Source organism: Salmo salar, chromosome ssa16, assembly GCF_905237065.1.
Source record: "Salmo salar chromosome ssa16, Ssal_v3.1, whole genome shotgun sequence".
Lineage (NCBI taxonomy): Eukaryota > Metazoa > Chordata > Actinopteri > Salmoniformes > Salmonidae > Salmo > Salmo salar.
The window spans coordinates 49,137,397-49,160,565 of NC_059457.1; the positions used below are offsets into that span (position 1 = coordinate 49,137,397).

Below are 23,169 nucleotides of genomic sequence, written 5' to 3' on the forward strand. Positions count from 1 at the left end.
CACAGACAGGGGCTACAGGGTGCCATTAGGGACACAGACAGGGGCTACAGGGTGCCATTAGGGACACACAGGGGCTACAGGGTGCCATTAGGGACACAGACAGGGGCTACAGGGTGCCATTAGGGACACAGACAGGGGCTACAGGGTGCCATTAGGGACACAGACAGGGGCTACAGGGTGCCATTAGGGACGCAGGCAGAAGGCAGAAGATGTGGAGCGATAGAGTTCTGTCCTCACCTCAGGGCTGACTGTCTGTCCCTCCTTGACACTCTTCCTCATCCTCAGCTCTATCTCATGTCTCAGGGCAGCCAGCTGCAGGGAGGAGAGAATCAATGGTTCACTATATGAATGAACCAATCAACAAGTGAAGCGGTGTGAATGAACACCAATGAAAACCCCAATGAAAGGATGATTCCATGGTGGGAGAGAGAACGCCTCACTCTTCTATGCTGCGTTAAACTTACGTCCTCCTCTTTTCCCAGGTCAAACTCTCGACTGCTGTCCTTGAACATGGCCACGTGGTGAGGTCCCTCGCTCAGCGTCACCTAGTAGAAGAGAGAGAAGCAGGTGGCAAAATGCAATAAAGAAACATTCAAAGTCCCCAGTCCAAAAGCACAATGCTGGTAACGCTGCCCATCCAGCCAGACCTCATTCCACCACTCAAACTGTGGACTACAATGTCCCATATGAAACAGTGCAGACTAAAAGAAGAAATCCACCAAGGCACAGCCACAGTAGTAAGACAAGTCTGGACAAAAAAAGCAATCATCCCACCACTTAATAAGTTATATTCGTCAAGAATAATGGCTATATATCAAATCCAAAAATGGATGTACCAAATCCCAGATTGCACCTTTAAAATAAGAACATAAATTGGGTCGGCAGGTAGCCTAACGGTTAAGAGCGTTGGTTTCGAATCCCCGAGCCGACTAGGTGAAATATCTGTCTATGCCCTTGAGCAAGACACTTCACCCTAATTGCTCATGTAAGTCACTCTGGATAAGAGCGTCTGCTAAATGACTAAATTGGAAAAATAAAAATATATAAATCAACACTTCTGCGTGAAATGTATGTAGTTCTGTCCTTGAGCTGTTCTTGTCTATTAATGTTCTGTATTCATGTTTCATGTTTTGTGTGGACCCAAGGAAGAGTAGCTGCTGCTTTTGCAACAGCTAATGGGGATCCTAACAAAATACCAAATACCAAAGGTAAAACGCTGGCTTCTATACATCTTTGATATGTTTACAGCTACAGTGGAGGAAGGTAGGGGTCTTGAGGGGGCTGAGGTAGTCTAGTAAATGAGTTCCTATACCTTGACAGGAGAGCGGGTCATCATTTCTCCAGAGCCCCGGGGGAAGATCCTAGCCTGGGCGATCATCTCCAACACACTGGTCTTCCCTGCACTCTGGTCTCCCACCACCACCACCTATAGTATAGGAGAGAGGAGAGAGGAGAGAACAGATGGATGGGGTGGTAGAGGGGAGGGATTAGGTCACATAGGTGTGATAGACAGCAGAGACCTACCATTTTACAACAATGCCTTTTCAACAGGAAACAATGTATTTCTGGCAGTATAGTATACAGTACACTCAAGAAAGGGTTCACAATAACATCCCCATAACTTGATTGCATTTCCAGAAAGCCATGAGCCACTTGTTGTTCCTTACCCTGGGTAGATGGTCCTGGGTGTTGTAGTTAGAGTCGAAGTCTGAGAGGATGTCCAGGACCTCAGAGTACATGTCTATCAGAGACTTCTGTAGAAGGAATACAGATGAACACTTTGAGCAATGCCTGATGGGAGAATTACTATTTTTTACCGCAGAGACTATAAAAGAATGTTTCGAAACAAATTTCTTGATCAACTTTTACTCACATGCACAACCCCGGTGTGTACGTGTGTCTCTGTGTGTGTGTGTGTGTGGTGTGGTGTGGTGTGGTGTGGTGTGGTGTGGTGTGTGGTGTGTGGTGTGTGTGCGTGCGGTGTGGTGTGGTGTGGTGTGGTGTGGTGTGGTGTGCGTGACTCACACTCACCTTGACTTTCCTCTGGTGGATGCCTTTCTCGTCTTTCTGCAGCACCACTTTCCTCAGCTCCTTGTTCTCCTTCTCCAGTCTCTCCAGCATGCGCTGGTACTTCATCTGAGGACAACAGAGAGAAAGAAGACTTCATCTTTAACAACAAATTATCTCGTTAATTCAGTCCATTTATCAAAGTAAAACGGATGTTTTTTAACCTGACTTTACAACATCAATGTGGTATAATATGAGGAATCTACTGGAGGAAAGAGATGGACCATTTGGTCCCTTTACCAAATTAAACTGGATTTTTACTGTGCAAATGTGGTAAGATACTTGGACATGGAAGGATACGGACCATATTGTGCTGTACCTGAGTTCGGAGCAGATCCTCTTGAAGCTGGTCCACCTTCTCCTTGTCTGAAGACTAGAGACAGAGAGAGCAGGTTAATTAAACCTCGCTCTCACAAGTCTGGGACATTGTGATCCAGTCCAAACCCGCTGAGACCACTAGAATCATGACAGACAGCCAACATGCACATTACAGAGATCAGCGTGCACCACAACGGAGGAAAGACAAGTCAACGCAACAAAAGGGGGATAACTGATTCCATTCCAGGTTGTAGTCATTTGTTTGGTGTTAATCTGTATTACAGTGAATCACAGTGCAAAAATCACACAGGCACAAGTCAAATCCAACCCTGGGAAAGACAGCAGAATTATCGCAATCAAAGAGATCATTATCTAGATTATTACTCCATAATGATTCACATGGCTTAGGCAGCCTCCAATAATGAACAGTTCCACACCTGCACTGCATAACTGAGAGAAAGAGATCACAAACCAGACAGAGGGAGACCGAGCACCAATGAGTAGATGGATAGGGACGGCAAGGAGGGACAGGAGATTAGACACACATACGGTCCACACACATACAGTATCAGTCAACAGTTTTAGAACACCTACTCATTCAAGGGTTCTACATTGTAGAATAGTAGTGAAGACATCAAAACTATGAAACACATGTAATCATGTAGTAACCAAAAAAAAGAGTTAAATCAAAATATATATTTAATATTCTGTATTCTTCAAAGTAGCCACCCTTTGACTTGATGACAGCTTTGCACACTATTGGCATTCTCTCAACCAGCTTCACCTGGAATGCTTTTCCAACAATCTTGAAGGAGTTCCCACATATGCTGAGCACTTGTTGGCTGCTTTTCCTTCAGTTTGCGGTCCAACTCATCCCAAACCACCTGAATTGGGTTGAGATCAGGTGATTGTGGAGGCCAGGTCATCTGATGCAGCACTCCATCACTCTCCTTCTTGGTCAAACAGCCCTTACACAGCCTGGAGGTGTGTTTGGGTCATTGTCCTGTTGAAAAACCATTGACAGTCCAGCCATGCTGGTTAAGTGTGCCTTGTATTCTAATTAAATCACTGACAGTGTCACCAGCAATGCACCCCCACACCTCCTCCTCCATGCTTCACTGTGGGAACCACACATACGGAGATCATCCGTTCACCTATTCTGTGTCTCACAAAGACAGCGGTTTGAACCAAAAATCTCAAATATGGACTCATCAGACCAAAGTACAGATTTCATTTACATTACATTTACATTCAAGTCATTTAGCAGACGCTCTTATCCAGAGCGACTTCCACAGGTCTAATGTCCATTGCTCGTGTTTCTTGGCACAAGCAAGTCTTCTTATTATTGGTGCCCTTTAGTGGTTGTTTCTTTACATGAAGGCCTGATTCACACAGTCTCCTCTGAACAGTTGATGTTGAGGTGTGTGTTACTTGAACTCTGTGAAGCAATGATTTGCGCTGCAATCTGAGGTGCAGTTATTGAACTTATCCTCTGTAGCAGAGGTAACTCTGGCTCTTCCTTTCCTGTGGCAGTCCTCATGAGAAACAGTTTCATCATAGTGCTTGATGGTTTTTGCGTGTGCACTTGAAGATACTTTCAAAGTTCTTGACATTTTCAAGATTGACTGACCTTCATGTCTTAAAGTAATGACCGTCGTTTCTCTTCGCTTATTTGAGCTGTTCTTGCCATAATATGGACTTGGTCTTTTACCAAATAGGGCTATCTTCTCTATACACCCCTACCTTGTAACAACACAACTGATTGGCTCAAACGCATGAAGGAAAGAAATTCCACAAATGAACTTTTCACAACGCACACCTGTTAATTGAAATGCATTCCAGGTGACTACCTCATGAACCTGGTTGAGAGAATGCCAAGAGTGTGCAAAGCTGTCATCAAGGCAAAGGGTGGCTATTTGAAGAATCTCAAAAATGAAATATATTTTGTTTAACACTTTGTTGGTTACTACATGATTCCATAAGTGTCATTTCATAGTTGATGTCTTCACTATTATTCTACAATGTAGAAAAAAGTACAAAGAAAGAAAAACCCTGGAATGAGTATGTGTCCAAACTTTTGACTGGCACTGTACATACGGTACACACAGACGAAAGACAGGGACTGCAGCTAAGGTGATTGTGCTAACTACTTGCAAATTGCAATGACGTGATAACAGCCTACAGCATTCTGATTACAGAACTAAGAAGAAAGATCTAGTCCTGATCCTGATCTAGTCCTGATCTAGTCCTGATCCTGATCTAGTCCTGATCTTGATCGTTTCCTGATCGTGTCCTGATCCAGTCCTGTCCTGATCTAGGACTATAACTCAATTAGATTTCACTGTATAGCTGATATCTAGAGTTATTCCATAACTTCACAGCACACCATGCAGAAGGGTGTCACTCCACTCTATGCAGTGTAGGTGAGTGGAGTGTTACGGGAGGAGCGTTTGGTCGCAGTCCAGCGGTTTACATGAGAGAGGGAGCCATGGCTATGTTACTGTGGTACTGAACTGGCATGAGCGGATTCTGAGATTGCCAGGCATCAGACATGCCGTTCCACCAGTGGAACAAAAGTGTGTCACGGCACACTGCCCTGACAAATACCATAAGGATGGATGATTTTTCCTTCATTGCCTCGTTCAAACTAAGGAAGTTTGAGGGAGATGGCAGGGTATATGTTTGGGCAGGTTGAATGAAGCGAGATGGCAATGTGTGTTATGTAGGCTAACTAGCACAATGTAGGCTAACTAGCACAATGTAGGCTAACTAGCACAATGTAGGCTAACTAGCACAATGTAGGCTAACTAGCACATGTAGGCTAACTAGCACAATGTAGGCTAACTAGCACAATGTAGGCTAACTAGCACAATGTAGGCTACCTAGCACATGTAGGCTAACTAGCACATGTAGGCTAACTAAATAATACAAAAACAGCTAGCCCAGAATCAAATAAACTAACAAGAACATTTTGGGCAAAGTGACACAAAAGATGTGGTTAATGAAATATTTGCTACTTATCATTGCATTGTATTCAGCGACTGGAAACTAGCACAACACAATACGATCTGTTGTTAGTAGCATATAGCCTTGGTTATAAAAAGACTGGTAAAACTCAATGACCAGAGGTTCAATACAGTACACTACAGTGCCTTCTAGCTCACATATGAAAAGTGGACAAGAAAAAAGCTCTAGGCTTGCTCAATGCTACCAATCCAAACGACATATGACCATAGCAATTCCATCAATTTCATAAACAGTACTCTTATAGGATTACCCGGGCAAATCCCCATTAGTGTGAATTTGAACAGTAGGGGGTTTGTCCTTCTTGAGGAGGGTGGGTGGCTTTGGGTACGGTTCTACCGTTTACGTTCAGACAGGGGGTTCTACAGATGAGTGCTGGGTGTTGGTGTGGGGCGGGGGGTAGGACCTTCACCTTGCCTTTCTGCCGAGGGGGGCTGGGGCTCGGGGAGCTGGCTGGGATTGGCTCGGGTATCTGGCGTGGAGGCGGGCTCAGAGGTGGAGGTGGCGGTGGAGACAGGCGCAGGGGTGGGCTGGGAGCGGGCTCTGGGCTTGGCTGTGCGTTATTGGCCGCGGAGGCCCGCCTGACCTCCTCCTCAGCCTGCTGGATCTGCTGCTGTATGAGAATGAGCTCGTCGAGCAGACCCTGAGGGACGTCACACTGAGAGGCAGGAGCAACACAGCCGTCAACACAACGTACTGTACCCGTCATTCAAGCAACACACTAACCCAACCAACCAGGCTTCGGGTTGTCTATGCCCACAGACTCATAAGCATAGGACCTCTATGGTCAAAATTCTGTCACTCAATCCATGTCTAGGACTATATCTTGCCACCATCAGCAGTACCCAACAGTCAGGCTTTCTCTGTCACAGACTCCAGAACAGTTGGGAGACTGAAAGCAGAAGAGGCAACAGATGCCACAACCAGTGTCTCGCAGCCAGTGGCACAAGTGGGTAAGATTCTGTACAGTTTCTTAGCAGTCTTCCATAGTGTCCATTACTATGGCTTTTATAGTAATACTAAAACAGCTGATGTCTACCAACTTCCACAATGATCATGCTATTCGATGCGATGAAAATATGACACATGAACACTCTGGAAAACTGTCTTAATATTCAACAGGTTTTAGGATAATGTAGAGGTGGATACATTATTGAATGTGGATAAACTACTAAAAGAATTGCTAATATTAAAAAAAGTTATATAAATCACCGTAAAAATGTGGGATGTTGGCCAGTATCATACAATTATATTATCTGCTAAAATCAGCCTGATGATAAACAAAGCTAGCTACGCAGGGAAGAGGGTTTTAAAATTCCACTAACATTACTAACATCCCTAGATTTTTCAGAAATCCCAGTTGGAAGATTTGATGGAACCAGAAGGGAATAAGCAGGAAATCTGTGAATCTTCCAACCACGATTTCTGGGAAAACCTGGGAAATGTGGAAAAGTTACAGTAGCAGAATGTTGCAACCTCTCTGTCAGGGATGGAGCAGGAAGCTTGCTGCAGCCCAGGGGAAGATGAGCAACGGCACAGTCTAATGATCCTTAACTCATCCCTCTCCCTTGGTTTTAGCTGCCCAATGAACAGTACATCCAAAAACTGAGGCAACTGCTTATATTGAGAGACTTTCCAAAAATGTCTGTGAAGCAGGGTAGGGGTCTGTCTGTTTTACCTCAGTCCATTCAGGTAATTAATAGAAATTCTATTTCAAACTCATTCATTTAAAATAAAAATTGGCTGAGTTGAAACAGAATTGACCAACTCAAGAATTCAGTTGATCTATGATAATGTTTTCCCACTGCTTAAGACTGAAACATGTCCCTCTTAAAAGTCACCGGAGTTCAACAGTGTAAAACAACATTAAAAGCAGGACTACTCCACTGAACATGGGAACAACAGTGTAAGAGCCCTTGAGAGGAGAGGAACAATACAAAATGGATGAACTGAGAAGAGAACAGAACAGAGATGGATGCAAAACAGTGTCATGGTTCAGAAGCTAAAAGAGCATGTCATGAATGCAGCACAAGGCTTCTGGAAAAAACAAACACATGGAGAAGCATGAGATGAAAAAGCAACGGCAAATATCCTCATATGTACGTATAGCAGTAGCCTATATTCATATTCTACCGATGAGGTTAAATTCTGTAAGGTCAAGCACTGAACTTTCAAAAATGTTACATGTATCTTTCTAACACAAGAAAGAAGAATATTACCAACAGTATACAAATGAACAACAGAAAGACTGGCACAGTATAATGAAACTGTCCTACAGAGTACAAATGTCTAAGAAAACCAATGGTCTAAACCTCATGTCTCCATCATAATCTGTTAAATTACTGGAGTTTTCACCCCTGTAGGATGGCCAGAATTAGGGTGACTAAATCAATGGAGGCCAGAGAGAAAAAGTGGTCAAAATAAGGAAACTTGCAGTGTGTCTGTCAGCTAAACTGGATTCTGATCAAGAATAAAGGCTACCTGACAGGTTCACTTTCCCGTTGAACTCGTCATCTTTCTTCTCGAATCCATACGTCATAAAACAATATAGATATCGATTTTGAGACAAGACATGTAGTATTTTCATATTTTAGTACACGCTTTTCAAATTAATGCGAAATTCCTGTTATTTTTCAAAAGATTTCACAAAAACAAGCGTATCTCTGAAATGTCAATAGAGCATCGAATGTACAAGCGTTTTATTTTCCTTTTACATTTAATTCAGCTCGTGTTGCACGAACCCGAGCGGCACAGCAGTCTAAGGCACGACATCTCAGTGCTAGAGGCGTCAATACAGACACCCTGGTTCGAATCCATGCAGTATCACAACTGGCCGTGATTTGGAGTGCCATAGGGCGGTGCACAATTGTCCCAGTGTCATCCGGGTTTGGCCGGTGTAAGCCGTCATTGTAAATATGAATTTGTTCTTAACCGACTTGCCTAGTTAAACAAAAGTTAAAACAAAAACGCTAAATGAGTTTTTGGCAAACTGCAGAAACAGCTTTGAAAACGACCACCACTAAATGTAGAATCCTCAAAAGTAGCTGCAAGAAAGCTGAACCACTCAACAGAGCTTGGTGCTTATTATCGGATGTATTAACTTACGAAATCCGACTTTTTGGATCTACTGTTAATTAAAATGTTAGAGAAAGATACAACTGAATGATTCAGAACACAAATAATTATATGTCTTTGTAAAATGTATTTTCTAACACAAGGAAGTAAAATATCATCCCCAAAGCGTGTTTTCACCCACTCTGGCAGAGTGGGTAGACACCCTATAGCATATGAAAAACCCTTATGTACAGTGCATTCAGAAAGTATTCAGACCCCTTCACTTTTTCAACGCTACAGCCTTATTCTAAAATGGATTACATTGTTTCCCCCCCCCCTCATCAATCTACACACAATACCCCATAATGATCCTTTTCTCAGTACTTTGTTGAAGTACCTTTGGCAGCGATTACAGAATCAAGTCTTCTTGGGTATGACGCTACAAGCTTGGCACACCTGTATTTGGGGAGTTTCTCCCATTCTTCTCTGCAGATCCTCTCAAGCTCTGTCAGGTTGGATGGGGAGCATTGCTGCACAGCTATTTTTAGGTCTCTCCAGAGATGTTCGATCAGGTTCAAGACCGGGCTCTGGCTGGGCCACTCAAGGACATTCAGAGACTTGTCCCGAAGCTACTCCTGCATTGTCTTGGCTATGTGCTTCGGGTCATTGTCCTGTTGGAAGGTGAACCTTCGCCCCAGTATGAGGTCCTGAGCACTCTGGAGCAGGTTTTCATCAAGGATCTCTGTTCATCTTTCCCTCGATCCTGACCAATCTCCCAGTCCCAGCAGATAAAAAAAACATCCACCCAGCATGATGCTGCCACCACCATGCTTCACCGTCAAAGGATGGTGCCAGGTTTCCTACAGACGTGACACTTGGCATTGAGGCCAAAGAGTTCAATCTTGGTTTCATCAGACCAGAGAATCTTGTTTCTCATGGTCTGAGAGTCCTTTAGGTTCCTTTTGGCAAACTCAAAGCGGGCTATCATGTGCCTTTTACTGAGGAGTGAATTCCGTCTGGCCACTCTACCATAAAGGCCTGATTGGTGGAATGCTGCAGAGATGTTTGTCCTTCTGGAAGGTTCTCCCATCTCCACAGAGGAACTCTGGAGCTCTGTCAGAGTGACCATTGGGTTCTTGGTCACCGCCATGATCAAGGCTCTTCTCCCAATTGCTCAGTTTGGCTGGACGGCCAGCTCTAGGAAGTGTCTTGGTGGTTCCAAACTTCCTCTATTTAAGAATGATGGAGGCCACTGTGTTCTTTGGAACCTTCAATGCCGCAGAGATGTTTTGGTACCCTTCCCCATGTCTGTGCCTCGACACAATCCTATCTCGGAGCTCTGCGGACAATTCCTTTGACTTAATGGCTTGGTTTTTGCTCTGCCATGCATTGTCAACTGTGAGACCTTATAGACAGGTGTGCCAAATCATGTCCAACCAATTTAATTTACCACAGGTGGACTCAAATCAAGTTGTAGAAACATCAAGATTGCTCAATGTATACAGGATTAACCTGAATTCTATTTAAAATCTCATAGCAAAGGGTCTGAATACTTGTGTAAATAAGGTGTGTTTTTTAAAAATGTTTATACATTTGCAAAAATGTCTAAAAACCTGTTTTTGCTTTGTCATTATGGGGTATTGTGTGTAGGGAAACATTTTGTTTAATCCATTTTAGAATAAGGCTTTAACATAACAAAAAGTCAAGGGGTCTGAATACTTTCCAAATGCACTGTATAGGCAGTCAGCCAGGACTGTGGTCAATCCCAAAATGATGTGAAATTCAGTTAATGACCTGAAAAACAACCCTTTACCTCAAGGAGTTTGACTCCAAGACCTAAATTTCACTTCATTTCCCAAACTGACTGGAAGTGAAATGGCATTTCCATTGAGCCAAACTGCCAATCCAAAAAGCAGTAGTCTGCTGATGAGGGTGAGCTATATGCCACAGGGAGCGAGGGTGAGCTAGGCAGGCAGCGCAGGGCAGACTTGCCTTTCTAAACTGCTTGCGGCTGGCCTCTGGTGTGGCCGTGACCGGGGCATCTGTGGCAGCTTTCACTGGAGTGTCGCCAGGGGCTTCGGCTAGGAGACAAAAACAGCACAACGCATGAGAAAAATCACGAGGTTACACCACACATCATCAATAATAGTTTATTAGCAAAAAGCAGTAATGAGTGAAAAGTATTGGCATGCCCAACATTAGAGAGGACCTATCTACCATCTATGCCCCAGGTCAGAACACCATGATGGAATCTCAAAGGTTTGGAAAATATTGCTCACAATAACATTCAGGAGCTCGTGCTTTTCATTGGCTCTCTGACCAGTTATATCTGATATGGTACTATAAAATAATGACAATGAAATCATTCATGAATTGCCATTAAATTGGCAAACCCTTACACAGTGCTGTTATGAAAGAGTTGGTTTGTTTCTCTCCTGTACAATGCAGCTTGGAGTTGGGAGGTGCTACAGAGCCAGCTGGACCAGTAGCAAAACATTCACTTGGTACATATTTACAGTGCCTTGCGAAAGTATTCGGCCCCCTTGAACTTTGACCTTTTGCCACATTTCAGGCTTCAAACATAAAGATATAAAACTGTAATTTTTTGTGAAGAATCAACAACAAGTGGGACACAATCATGAAGTGGAACGAAATTTATTGGATATTTCAAACTTTTTTAACAAATAAAAAACTGAAAAATTGGCCGTGCAAAAGTATTCAGTCCCTTTACTTTCAGTGCAGCAAACTCTCTCCAGAAGTTCAGTGAGGATCTCTGAATGATCCAATGTTGACCTAAATGACTAATGATGATAAATAGAATCCACCTGTGTGTAATCAAGTCTCCGTATAAATGCACCTGCTCTGTGATAGTCTCAGAGGTCCGTTTAAAGCGCAGAGAGCATCATGAAGAACAAGGAACACACCAGGCAGGTCCGAGATACTGTTGTGGAGAAGTTTAAAGCCGGATTTGGATACAAAAAGATTTCCCAAGCTTTAAACATCCCAAGGAGCACTGTGCAAGCGATAATATTGAAATGGAAGGAGTATCAGATCACTGCAAATCTACGAAGACCCGGCCGTCCCTCTAAACTTTCAGCTCATACAAGGAGAAGACTGATCAGAGATGCAGCCAAGAGGCCCATGATCACTCTGGATGAACTGCAGAGATCTACAGCTGAGGTGGGAGACTCTGTCCATAGGACAACAATCAGTCGTATACTGTACAAATCTGGCCTTTATGGAAGGGTGGCAAGAAGAAAGCCATTTCTTAAAGATATCCATAAAAAGTGTCGTTTAAAGTTTGCCACTAGACACCTGGGAGACACACTAAACATGTGGAAGAAGGTGCTCTGGTCAGATGAAACCAAAATCGAACTTTTTGGAAGATGGTTAAAATTGATGGGAAGATGGATGGAGCCAAATACAGGACCATTCTGGAAGAAAACCTGATGGAGTCTGCAAAAGACCTGAGACTGCGACGGAGATTTGTTTTCCAACAAGACAATGATCCAAAACATAAAGCAAAATCTACAATGGAATGGTTCACAAATAAACATATCCAGGTGTTAGAATGGCCAAGTCAAAGTCCAGACCTGAATCCAATCAAGAATCTGTGGAAAGAACTGAAAACTGCTGTTCACAAACGCTCTCCATCCAACCTCACTGAGCTCGAGCTGTTTTGCAAGGAGGAATGGGCAAAAATGTCAGTCTCTCGATGTGCAAAACTGATAGAGACATACCCCAAGCGACTTACAGCTGTAATCGCAGCAAAAGGTGGCGCTACAAAGTATTAACTTAAGGGGGCTGAATAATTTTGCACGCCCAATTTCTCAGTTTTTTATTTGTTAAAAAAGTTTGAAATATCCAATAAATTTCGTTCCACTTCATGATTGTGTCCCACTTGTTGTTGATTCTTCACAAAAAATTACAGTTTTATATCTTTATGTTTGAAGCCTGAAATGTGGCAAAAGGTCGAAAAGTTCAAGGGGGCCGAATACTTTCGCAAGGCACTGTATATACTCCCCTTCAGAACATCATGGAACAACAATCCTTCATGTAACCAATAAAAGACCTGTCAATAACAAGCATCACAACTACAGAACTGTGTCCCAAATGGCACCCTATTCCCTACATGTCCTATATAGTGCCCTACTTTTGACCAGATCCAATATGGGGCCCTGGTCAAAAGTAGTGCACTACATAGGGAATAGGGTGCCACAGACCAGGAATACACCTATTGTTTTAGCAAGTCAAAGAAGAGGTATGGATGGAGTTCAAGATGTTTCCATATATCATAGACAGATGTATTTTCCAAACATTTGAGAAGCATCAGCTACCAGCAGACAAGGAGAGCCGTCTAAGACAAGAACTACCCTCCCATCATGTAAGTACAGGGGGAGAGAGACCAAAGAGGCCAGGGAAGCCAGGGAGAAAGGAGGAGGAACTTGGAAATCAAAGGAGGCAAAAACACACAAGTAGGACAGACAAAAGCCACAGTCAGATAAAACCAAACCCAAGAGAGAAGGAGAGGACGCAGTGGATCTGTTGTTGAAACCACTGTGGACCACAAGATTGGCAGCATCACATCCAATTCAATCCAAATACATCCTATTCAGTGGTCAACTTTGGTTTTCAGAGGAAATGTTTTTACAGGAATTTGATTACATAATGAGACAGTGAACAAAATGTCAATCTCTACACCCATCTGATATCAACAATATGAGGTAAGGATATATCCTGTACATAAATTAAAATACTTTGTCAATCTAAGCATCCTCTCCACCCCAAAAAACAAATCCTTCCATCAATAATTTGTCACTGGTGTCTGAAACAGCAGCATCATTGGATAAAGACAACGAGTTGGTAGTCCGGAAGCCAATTGTGTTGGGTTTGGAGGTCCCTATCTAAGAGCACTTGACAACGTCTCTGGCTCCAAAGCACTACTAAACAGGGTGCTGCCGCACACACGCCGAGGGTGCTGCCGCACACAGGCCAATGTTGGGTAATCAAACAGCACCAGGGCGGAGAGGGGGGACTGAGTGTAGGGGATACACACCTAACAACAAACGCTGACCAGAAGCTCCTTTACTACCAACACCTGTGAAGAACGCAGAGGGGGAGAAGGGAAGAACACAAAACAAATCAAAAGACTGAAGCAAAGGGGTCGGAGCAGGGTCACTGCAGGGTACATGTTTCAAGGCCCTGCTGTGAGCTTGAAGTCATGGCTGCATCCTGCAAGTCCAGAGTCAGATACCATTGGCTACGTGTGCAATCTGGGCAAGTCATTGTGATACTACCTATATATGCAGAATAGATCATCGGGAAAGTTAAAAGTGATTGCAACTGACAGTACGTTAGCAAAAATCAAAATGGAAATGCTTTTTTTGCTGGAAAGTATGAAGGTAGATTGCTAGGTAATGCAGGCATGAACCTACAAAAGAAGCCCACTTCAAGTTCAGATTACCAATGGCGTAAATTCTTCTACCACTTGAAGCAGCTGCTATTGCTATTTTAGGTTCACAAAGCTCAAGATATGAATTTATCACTTTTGCCACTTGTTCAAAAAAATATATACAATCCTGGCCAAAAAGAGTTTAGCAACTGCTTTGTCTGACATAGCCTCCAAAAAGGCGATCTATTTTTTAATCTGACAAGACTGTACTCACCGGTGAAGAGGATGCTCTTGAGGAAGGTGAAGTTCTCTCCTATCTTATCTAAATCGGGTAACTCTGGTAGAAACTTGGCAATCTCCACTAACTCAGGCAGCATTTTGGTTAGTTTATCTGTGTGCAGAAGAGAATTGCGATAGGGTAGGTGGAGTTTATCCTTTGAACATGAGAATCAAATGAACCAAACTAACTGAGCAGCCTTAACAGAAAGACAGCACTGGCTCAGCCCAAATACTACATACAATTCACATCAGATTAACCACACACACACACACACACACACACACACACACACACACACACACACACACACACACACACACACACACACACACTTTACTGATTAAGAGGAATCAAACCAACATGACAAGTTATTTAACAGTGGTAAATCTATATACGAATGTTAGGTTCACAGACTTCTAATGAGTCATTTCATGTAGGGGGTTTTCTACATATGGGTTTCTTCGACCCGCCTAAATCCAAACAGTAAAACTACATCCAAATATTTTGGGGGCATTGAAAAACATTTTAAGTGTAAAGTGAAACAGACAGAAAGTACCCAAAAAAAGACAATGGGTCTATATATTGTTTAATAACATCTTTGAGAGCTAACAATCACCTAAACAAAGCTAGACATCAAGGAGAATCTAAAACTCCAGAAATGATGCATTCAGGAGTTTTTTTGTGATAGCACTGTTATGTTTGAGTCACTCAGCATAAGAACATGGCATAAGCCATGGAAAAATGAGTAGAAAGGAGGGCCACTAAATGTTCCAGTCGACCAACACACCTACTGCCAAGTCCACCACCTCAGCCCCATTTTGATCCAGAAAGAAATCTTACCAAGGTCAATTTGTTTACTCAGCTCCCAGAAGAAGTCAGGTATTACCCAATTGTATTCACCCAGATCAGGCAGCATATCCTTCCATTCCTCATAGGTCTGGAAGAACAGAACAGACGTGGCATTTCAATCACATGGTCAACTTACAATTTCTGATTTGTGATAATGGGAAAACAAATTACCTCAGATAAAGATTAACAAAAATAATATTTCAAGGGACATACAGTGCATTTGTTAAGTATTCAGACCCCTTCCCCCTTTTCCACATGTTGTTACGTTACAGCCTTATTCTAAAATTGATTAAATACATGTTTTCCCTCATCAATCTACACACAATACCACATAATGACAAAGTAAAAACATGTTTATACATTTTCATAAAATAAAACAGAAATACCTTATTTACATAAGTATTCAGACCCTTTTCTATGAGACTTGAAATTGAGTTCAGGTGCATCCTGTTTCCATTGATCATCCTTGAGATGTTTCTACAACTTGATTGGAGTCCACCTGTGCTAAATTCAAGTGACTGGACATGATTTGGAAAGGCACACACCTGTCTATATAAGGTCCCACAGTTGCATTTCTGTGCAAAAACCAAGCCATGAGGTCGAAGGAATTGTCCATAGAGCTCTGAGACAGGATTGTGTCAAGGCACAGATCAGGGGAGGGTACCAAAACAGTTCTGCAGCATTAAAGGTTCCAAAGAACACAGTGGCCTCCATCATTCTTAAATGGAAGAAGTTTGGAACCACCAAGACTCTTCCTAGGCTTGGCCGCCCGACCAAACTGAGCAATTGGGGGAGAAGGACCTTGGTCAGGGAGGTGACCAAGAACCCAATGGTCACTCTGACAGAGCTCCTCTGTGGAGATCGGAGAACCTTCCAGAAGCACAATCTCTGCAGCACTCAACCAATCAGGCCTTCATTATAGTGTGGCAAGGCAGAAGTCACTCCTCGGTAAAAGGCACATGACAGCTCGCTTGGAGTTTGCCAAAAGGCACCTAAAGGACTCTCAGACCATGAGAAACAAGATTCTCTGGTCTGATGAAACCAAGATTGAACTCTATGGCCTGAATGCCAAGCATCACATCTGGAGGAAACCTGGCACCATCCCTACGGTGAAGCATGGTAGTGGCAGCATCATGCTTTGGGGATGTTTTTCAGTGGCAGGAACTGGGAGACTAGTCAGGATAGAGGGAAAGACGAACGGAGACATCCTTGATGAAAGCCTACTCCAGAGTGCTCAGGACCTCAAACTGGGGCTCAAGTTCACCTTCCAACAGAACAACCCGAAGCACACAGCCAAAACAACGCTGGAGTGGCTTCGGGACAAGTCTCTGAATGTCCTTGAGAAGCCCAGCCAGAGCCCGGTCTTGAACCTGATCGAACATCTCTGGAGACCTGACAATAGCTGTGCAGCGACACTCCCCATCCAACCTGACAGAGATTGAAAGGCTCTGCAGAGAAGAATGGGAGAAACTCCCCAAATACAGGTGTGCCAAACTTGTAGCGTCATAACCAAGAAGACTCGATGCTGTAATCGCTGCCAAAGGTGCTTCAACAAAGTACTGAGTAAAGGGTTCGAATACAATCAAGTTGTAGAAACATCAAGGGTTATCAATGGAAACAGGAAGCACCTGAACTCAATTTCAAGTCTAATAGAAATGGGTCTGAATACTTATGTAAATAAGGTATTTCTGTTTTATTTTATTAAAATGTATAAAAACCTGTTTTTGCTTTGTCATTATGGGGTATAGTGTGTAGATTGAGGGAAAACATTTTAGAATAAGGCTGTAACAAAATGTGGAAAAAGTTAAGGGGTCTGAATACTTTGAATGCACTGTATTTCCCATTCTAAGTGACATGAAAGGGTTAACTCTTAGGTAAACAACCCTTGTGTTTTCCTCTATGTTGAATGAGTCTGGGCTAAAAAAAACAGAGGTGTGAGAGGAGTCTAGACACATCTTGCCTATACAAGATCAACAGAATCATATGTAAACATTGTCCATATAGTGAAAGGGTTTTGAGATAACCAGCTCATAAGGGAATCTCATCTGTGCTGGCAGTCTGGCATAAACACATACGCTAGCAGAGCGCCAATCAAATGTAGAGCAAGTCACCTCTGTTCCACTGGGAGTGGAGGTAAGTAGGGCGACTCGTATATTAGGATTAGAAAAGCAGCACTAAAAGCCAATATCGCTTAAGCACAGTGTGAACGGTAGTAAACATTTACATTACATTTTACATTTAAGTCATTTAGCAGACGCTCTTATCCAGAGCGACTTACAAAATGGTGCATTCACCTTATGATATCCAGTGGAACAACCACTTTACAATAGTGCATCTAAATCTTTTAAGGGGGGGGGTTAGAAGGATTACTTTATCCTATCCTAAGTATTCCTTAAAGAGGTGGGGTTTCAGGTGTCTCCGGAAGGTGGTGATTGACTCCGCTGTCCTGGCGTCGTGAGGGAGCTTGTTCCACCATTGGGGTGCCAGAGCAGCGAACAGTTTTGACTGGGCTGAGCGGGAACTGTGCTTCCTCAGAGGTAGGGGGGCCAGCAGGCCAGTGGTGGATGAACGCAGTGCCCTTGTTTGGGTGTAGGGCCTGATCAGAGCCTGAAGGTATGCAGGTGCCGTTCCCTTCACAGCTCCGTAGGCAATCACCATGGTCTTGTAGCGGATACCACTTTCTATGTGTTTGTTACTCTCACTGCTCTTACCAAGCAGGTCCAGCCAATTAGAGATCAGAGTGCCAACTGGTATTTAGATGAGAGATGTACTTGTATCATGTGTCTTAAGTCTAACAGACAAGTACAACAGCTTCTTGAGCAGTAACCTGGCTCCGGTTATATGTGTCTGGGAAACTAGCCGTTACCATTCAACTCTCTCTCAAATGTACTGTACCTTCTTAGCGGTGTACCCGCCTCCCACTGCTGAGCCCAGCACAATGTACCGGAGCTTGAGCAGCCTGGAGGCCAGGCGGAGCATCCAGAAGTTGCGGTGCTGCTGGTAGCGCCAGCCGCCGTGACCGCCCGGGGGAGGCTTGGGGGGCTGCATGGGCAGCCGGGACATGGAGGTGAAGTGGCGGGCTGCCGAGCGGTGTGGGGGGGTGACACTGGAGTTGTACCGGTGGTGGATGGCACGAGACAGAGGGTGCAGCTTCTGTAAGGGCATCCTGAACCTCACCCCCATGTTGGGGGAGACCAGGTTTCTGCAGGCCATGCTGACAGGACAGAGACATGGGTCAGGGATTTAGACCCACAAGCAACATTAACACTGTACCTTCTGCAGACATCAGTTAGGTGTGATGAATACAACGATTGATCGTATACTGTACAGTACAACATGAAAAAAAAACGGCATGATAGCGTTGATTGAATGGGGAACAAATAACGTTAGTTACAGTAGCTGTACATCTGCCTGGATAAATACAGTAACGATGCATTTTGGCTAACCAACGTTAACTTACAATGTCAACCTTTTGTTTCGCAGATAACTACCTAACCCACACCCAATCGAGCTGGCCACTTGATATCAGTGATTCCAACTTGTTTTACACCAAGCTAATGTCTAGCTAACTAACTGTTAGCGTTACCTTCTTGAACATCATCAAGCGTAATAACAACCTTTTCGTAGCCAGCCTGTAGGCAACAAGCAACTAAGCTTACGTTAGCAAGACAGTCAGGTAATTAGTTGAAGTACAGCATTGTCATCAACTAGCTATTGCTGTTAATATACGCATCATTTACTGATCTAGTTAGCATTGTGGACAACATTGCTAGCTTGTTATCTCAATATAGCACAGCGAGCAACACCGTCCTCATGCCCAGATAGCCAGCTCGCTATCTATTTATCTAGCTAGCCGACTAGCGCTAAAGGTTGAGCTTTCGAAAATATTGTTACCCCACTTACCAGGCCACTGCGCTTCCAACTCGTAACATAATGCTATTACCAACAACGGGTAAATGAAAATGTGTTATAACTTCGCGCTTACGCACAATTCAAATCATTTTTACAGAGGGTACACATTGGTTAACTTGCTAACTAAAAAGGACACAGCATGAAATCGGAATGACATGTCTGCTTGCTGGAAACGAGTCCAACCTCCAAATCAGCACTGACAAAACAGTCTATGGTGCTTCAAGTTCCTATACAGTATCTCAGTCACACATACTCAGTCACGTCTCTATTAATCTTCTCTAATTTGTCAACATGTAGCTAAATCAATTGGATAAATTATGATTGAAAAAATACATAGTAAGAATTTCCAAACTGTAGGCTAATCAGACTAAAAACACCATTGTGTCTTAATTTTTCTGCCGTGGACCTCACAAAACTGTGTAATTAACCCATTCAAATGCTTGAGGGCATAACAAACTGCACACATCCACTACTACTCATTATCTGTGGTGTGGATGGTCTAATAATGCACAATGTCAAAATGAACTATTCAACGTTGTAAAATTATGATGGGTCATTGCTGCCTTGCTCTCTACACTCCTGCTACTCACTGTTTAGTATCTATGTATAGTCACTTTACCCCTACCTACATGTACAAATTACCTCGACTAACCTATACCGCCGCACATTGACTCGGTACCGGTACACCCTGTATATAGCCTCATTATTATTCTTTACATTTTTTGTAAATATTTTCTTAACTATATTTTCTTAAACTGCATTGTTGGTTAAGGGCTTGTACCTTTAAGGGCTTGTAAGTAAGCATTTCACCTTTAAGGGCTTGTAAGTAAGAATTTCACCTTTAAGGGCTTGTAAGTAAGCATTTCACCTGTTGTATTCGGCGCATGTGACAAATAGAATTTGATTTGATTCGTCTGATTTTTACAATGATCTGTTGAACACTAAATAAGCTAAATAAGAAAAAAATTGTGTTTTTACCATTAAATAATGCCCCCAACATGTGGAAAACATGGGAGAATCTCAATTGCCCTCTCCTCGCATCCGCTCTCCTCACCTCCTTATCAAAAATCATTGGAGGAGAAGGTCAGAGGGGTGAGACCTCTGGCTTTTTCCTCCAATGTGTTTTGAGAAGGAGACGAGGAGAGAGGACACGAGGATGAGCCAATTGAGATGCACCCATAGTCTCACCATCGAGCTGAGGCAGAGGGGGAGCAATGATGTACAGTATACAAACACTAGATTGCAAGTGTTATGTGTTGGCCAATGAGAGGCTCTGATGCCACAATCTACCATATTGGTACTGCTCAGAAGGAGCAGTCCTGCATCACAATAAATTAAAATCAACAATACTTCAGTTTAATGTTGCATGAATAAAGTGATGGACCTACCATGAGCCTGTGTTGTTACTGTGTCAGACTTAACACCTCATTAGAAACATCACATTGACATTTAACCCGTTGGCCATTTTTGATGAAACAAAAATAATGATATACCCAACCAGAAGTATCTATAACATTATCAACTGATACTTTCTATGACATCACTGACACACAGCCCACAGAAGTCGCACCAACATAATTTTATTAGTGACTCAATGTATGAATGTGGGAGCAAGTAGACCAACTGTAAAATACAGGAGAGCTGTTTCGAAGCCTAAACATTTCATCAAAACACATTCTGCTTCATTGTGACAATAATGCTTGTATGAATGAACTCAAACCCATGCGCAGAGGTAGGGGTAAATCCAGAACTTTTACTTAGAGTCTAAAAAGAAATAAGGCATCAGCACAAGAGCACACTAACAAAACATGAGACCATAGCAATGATACAGGCCAACTGAGGAACCTAAATAACCAGGCAACCATTAAACACAGGTGAAACCAATAAGAAATAATCAGGGTAACCTGGAAAACAAGGTAAGGGTGCCCTCCAGCGGTAATCTAAGGAAACAACACTCAAATAAAACAACCTGTGACACTTCACAATATTACTAAACCTCTCAATTATTTTGTGATGTCTATTAACCATTACTGCGGAATGATGCATGTTTAATGACTCATGAAAGGAAATAAAATTAATGTATACACTCCTTTTATTGACAGAATAATTTCTCAACATTTATGAACAAGAGCTTAACACTGAAACCCAACATTGCAAAAATACATTTCTGAAATTGTACCCCGTACAGGTCCTACAAAATAAAATAAAAACACTATATAATGCATCTCCTTAGACCCACATGCATCTCTTACTAATATTTGTTGTGTGTCAGTATGATTATTGTGGCTTCAGTAGCCTCAAACATTGGAAAACTGTCCACTCTGTCAAGGCTCAGGAGAAGACCTAGAATCAGACAGTTTCGAAGTAACCAAAGTTAATTACAAAAACAAGGGGGCAGTCAAACGACAGGTCAAGGGCAGGCAGAGGTCAGTAATCCAGAGCAGAGTGAGAAAGGTACAGAACGGTAGCCAGGCTCAGGGCAGGCAGAGGTCAGTAATCCAGGGTGGTGTGAAGAGGTACAGAACACGGGTATAGAGAACACGGGTATAAATACACTGGGGATAATGGGGAAGATGGACAACACCTGGAGGGGGGTGTAGACAATTACAAAGACAGGTGAAACAGATCAGGGCGTGACACACTCGTCTGACACCACACTGGTTGACTACACAAATTTAGTGTATCTGCTCCATACATAGAAAACCCACAAAATAGTTTATCCTTTAAAAATATGTTTTTGATAGGAAAATACTAACATTTGCTGTGGTCAAATGTTTTTGATCCATTTTGATGTGATTTTAATATAGTTTCTCAGTTTTCTTACCACACATTTTTTTCTACTATTGAAGCCCAATGTTGAATTTTCAACGTTTCCAGAATAATGTTCTAGAAATGATAATCAGAGGCCTATTGCACGTATTTCTGAAGGGTAATACAATGTTTTCATCTCACAGTGTTAAGCTTTTGTTTTACAGCAACAAATAATCTTCAAAGTATGTGAAAGAAAGTGAATAATTATGATTTTCTCGACACATAACAAAAAATGGTCCCGCTTTAAATGACATGCAGCTTATAAAGGCTTCATAAAGTCTTCATAAACACTACACAAATATGTCACAAATCATCTATAACCATATATCATGCTTTTTATAGGGTTCATTAATGTGACCTAACTGTGTGACATAAATACCCATGTCAAATATTACATAAACCTGCACTTTATAAGTGATGCCACTTAATAAAGGCCTTATAAATCACATTAAATTGAGGCTTCACAAAGCATTCATAACCCTGCCATACATCTTGGTAGAGCATTGCAACGCCAGGATTGTGGGTTCGATTCCCGGGACAAGCCATACATAAAAATGTATTCACGCATGACTGTAAGTCACTAAAAAGCATTTGCTAAATTGTATATATTATATTACTCTAAAACATTCGTTAAAACAAACAGCACCTCAGATATTCCTCCACTAATGGTTAAAGGTAGACTCTGGGAGATGACGTTAAAACGAACAGCACCTCAGATATTCCTCCACTAATGGTTAAAGGTAGACTCTGGGAGATGACGTTAAAACAAACAGCACCTCAGATATTCCTCCACTAATGGTTAAAGGTAGACTCAGGGAGATGATGTTAAAACGAACAGCACCTCAGATATTGAGATATCTAGCTAATGACAAATGGTCTTCAAATTGGTAACTGTACAAAATAAAATGCTCATATTGACAAAGAGAACATTAGCATCATAAAGACTAGAGATAAACAGGGAACTGGGCCTTCCCTGTGGCTCAGTTGGTAGAGCATGGTGTTTGCAACACCAGGGTTGTGGGTTTGATTCCCACGGGGGGCCAGTACAAAAAGAAGAAGAAAAAAAAAAATGCATGAAATGAAATGTATGCATTCACTACTGTAAGTCGCTCTGGATAAGAGCGTCTGCTAAATGACTAAAATGTAAATGTAAACATTTCTAGGATGGCCCAACTTCTTTCCCTCTTAAGTACATAGTCATTGGACCCTACCCAAACTGGTATGGGCAATCTGTTGAAATCACACCGGATGTATTAGACTTTAGAATTGCATTGTGGGCAATTGCCTCTGGATTGTGGATTAATGACATGGGGTATCAGTCTACTCAGTGACACCCAGAGAACATTAGCGACATAGCTCTTATTGCGGGACTCTGAAACAACTGTGAATTGAGCCACATTTATTGTCAACCTACTATGTATATTGAACACTATGAATTTAAACATTCCTTGTTTGTACTTGT

At 42.5% G+C, this 23,169-nt stretch overlaps 1 protein-coding gene across 9 annotated transcripts in view; it reads right to left on the reverse strand.

Moving 5' to 3' along the window:
* The window catches only part of LOC106574090 (dynamin-like 120 kDa protein, mitochondrial), a 75,054-nt gene extending 55,972 nt beyond the window's left edge, over positions 1-19,082 (reverse strand). For 3 of the 9 annotated variants that reach the window (XR_006759779.1, XM_045697353.1, XM_014149635.2), the window contains exons 1-13: positions 18,888-19,082; positions 17,880-18,198; positions 14,976-15,072; positions 14,130-14,246; positions 13,520-13,561; positions 10,456-10,544; positions 5,822-6,067; positions 2,387-2,440; positions 2,026-2,136; positions 1,668-1,754; positions 1,313-1,426; positions 465-545; positions 238-312 (exon numbers count right to left, since the gene is read on the reverse strand). Coding sequence is in view for 8 of the 9 variants with exons in the window: in XM_045697353.1 (XP_045553309.1) it covers positions 238-312; positions 465-545; positions 1,313-1,426; positions 1,668-1,754; positions 2,026-2,136; positions 2,387-2,440; positions 5,822-6,067; positions 10,456-10,544; positions 13,520-13,561; positions 14,130-14,246; positions 14,976-15,072; positions 17,880-18,198; positions 18,888-18,916 (1,461 nt within the window). In the remaining variant the exon portion in view is untranslated. The remainder of the gene's footprint in view (positions 1-237; positions 313-464; positions 546-1,312; positions 1,427-1,667; positions 1,755-2,025; positions 2,137-2,386; positions 2,441-5,821; positions 6,068-10,455; positions 10,545-13,519; positions 13,562-14,129; positions 14,247-14,975; positions 15,073-17,879; positions 18,199-18,887) is intronic. The other 6 variants (XM_014149636.2, XM_014149637.2, XM_045697354.1 and 3 more) reach the window with 6 other exon arrangements.
* Between the last annotated feature and the right edge of the window lie 4,087 nt (positions 19,083-23,169).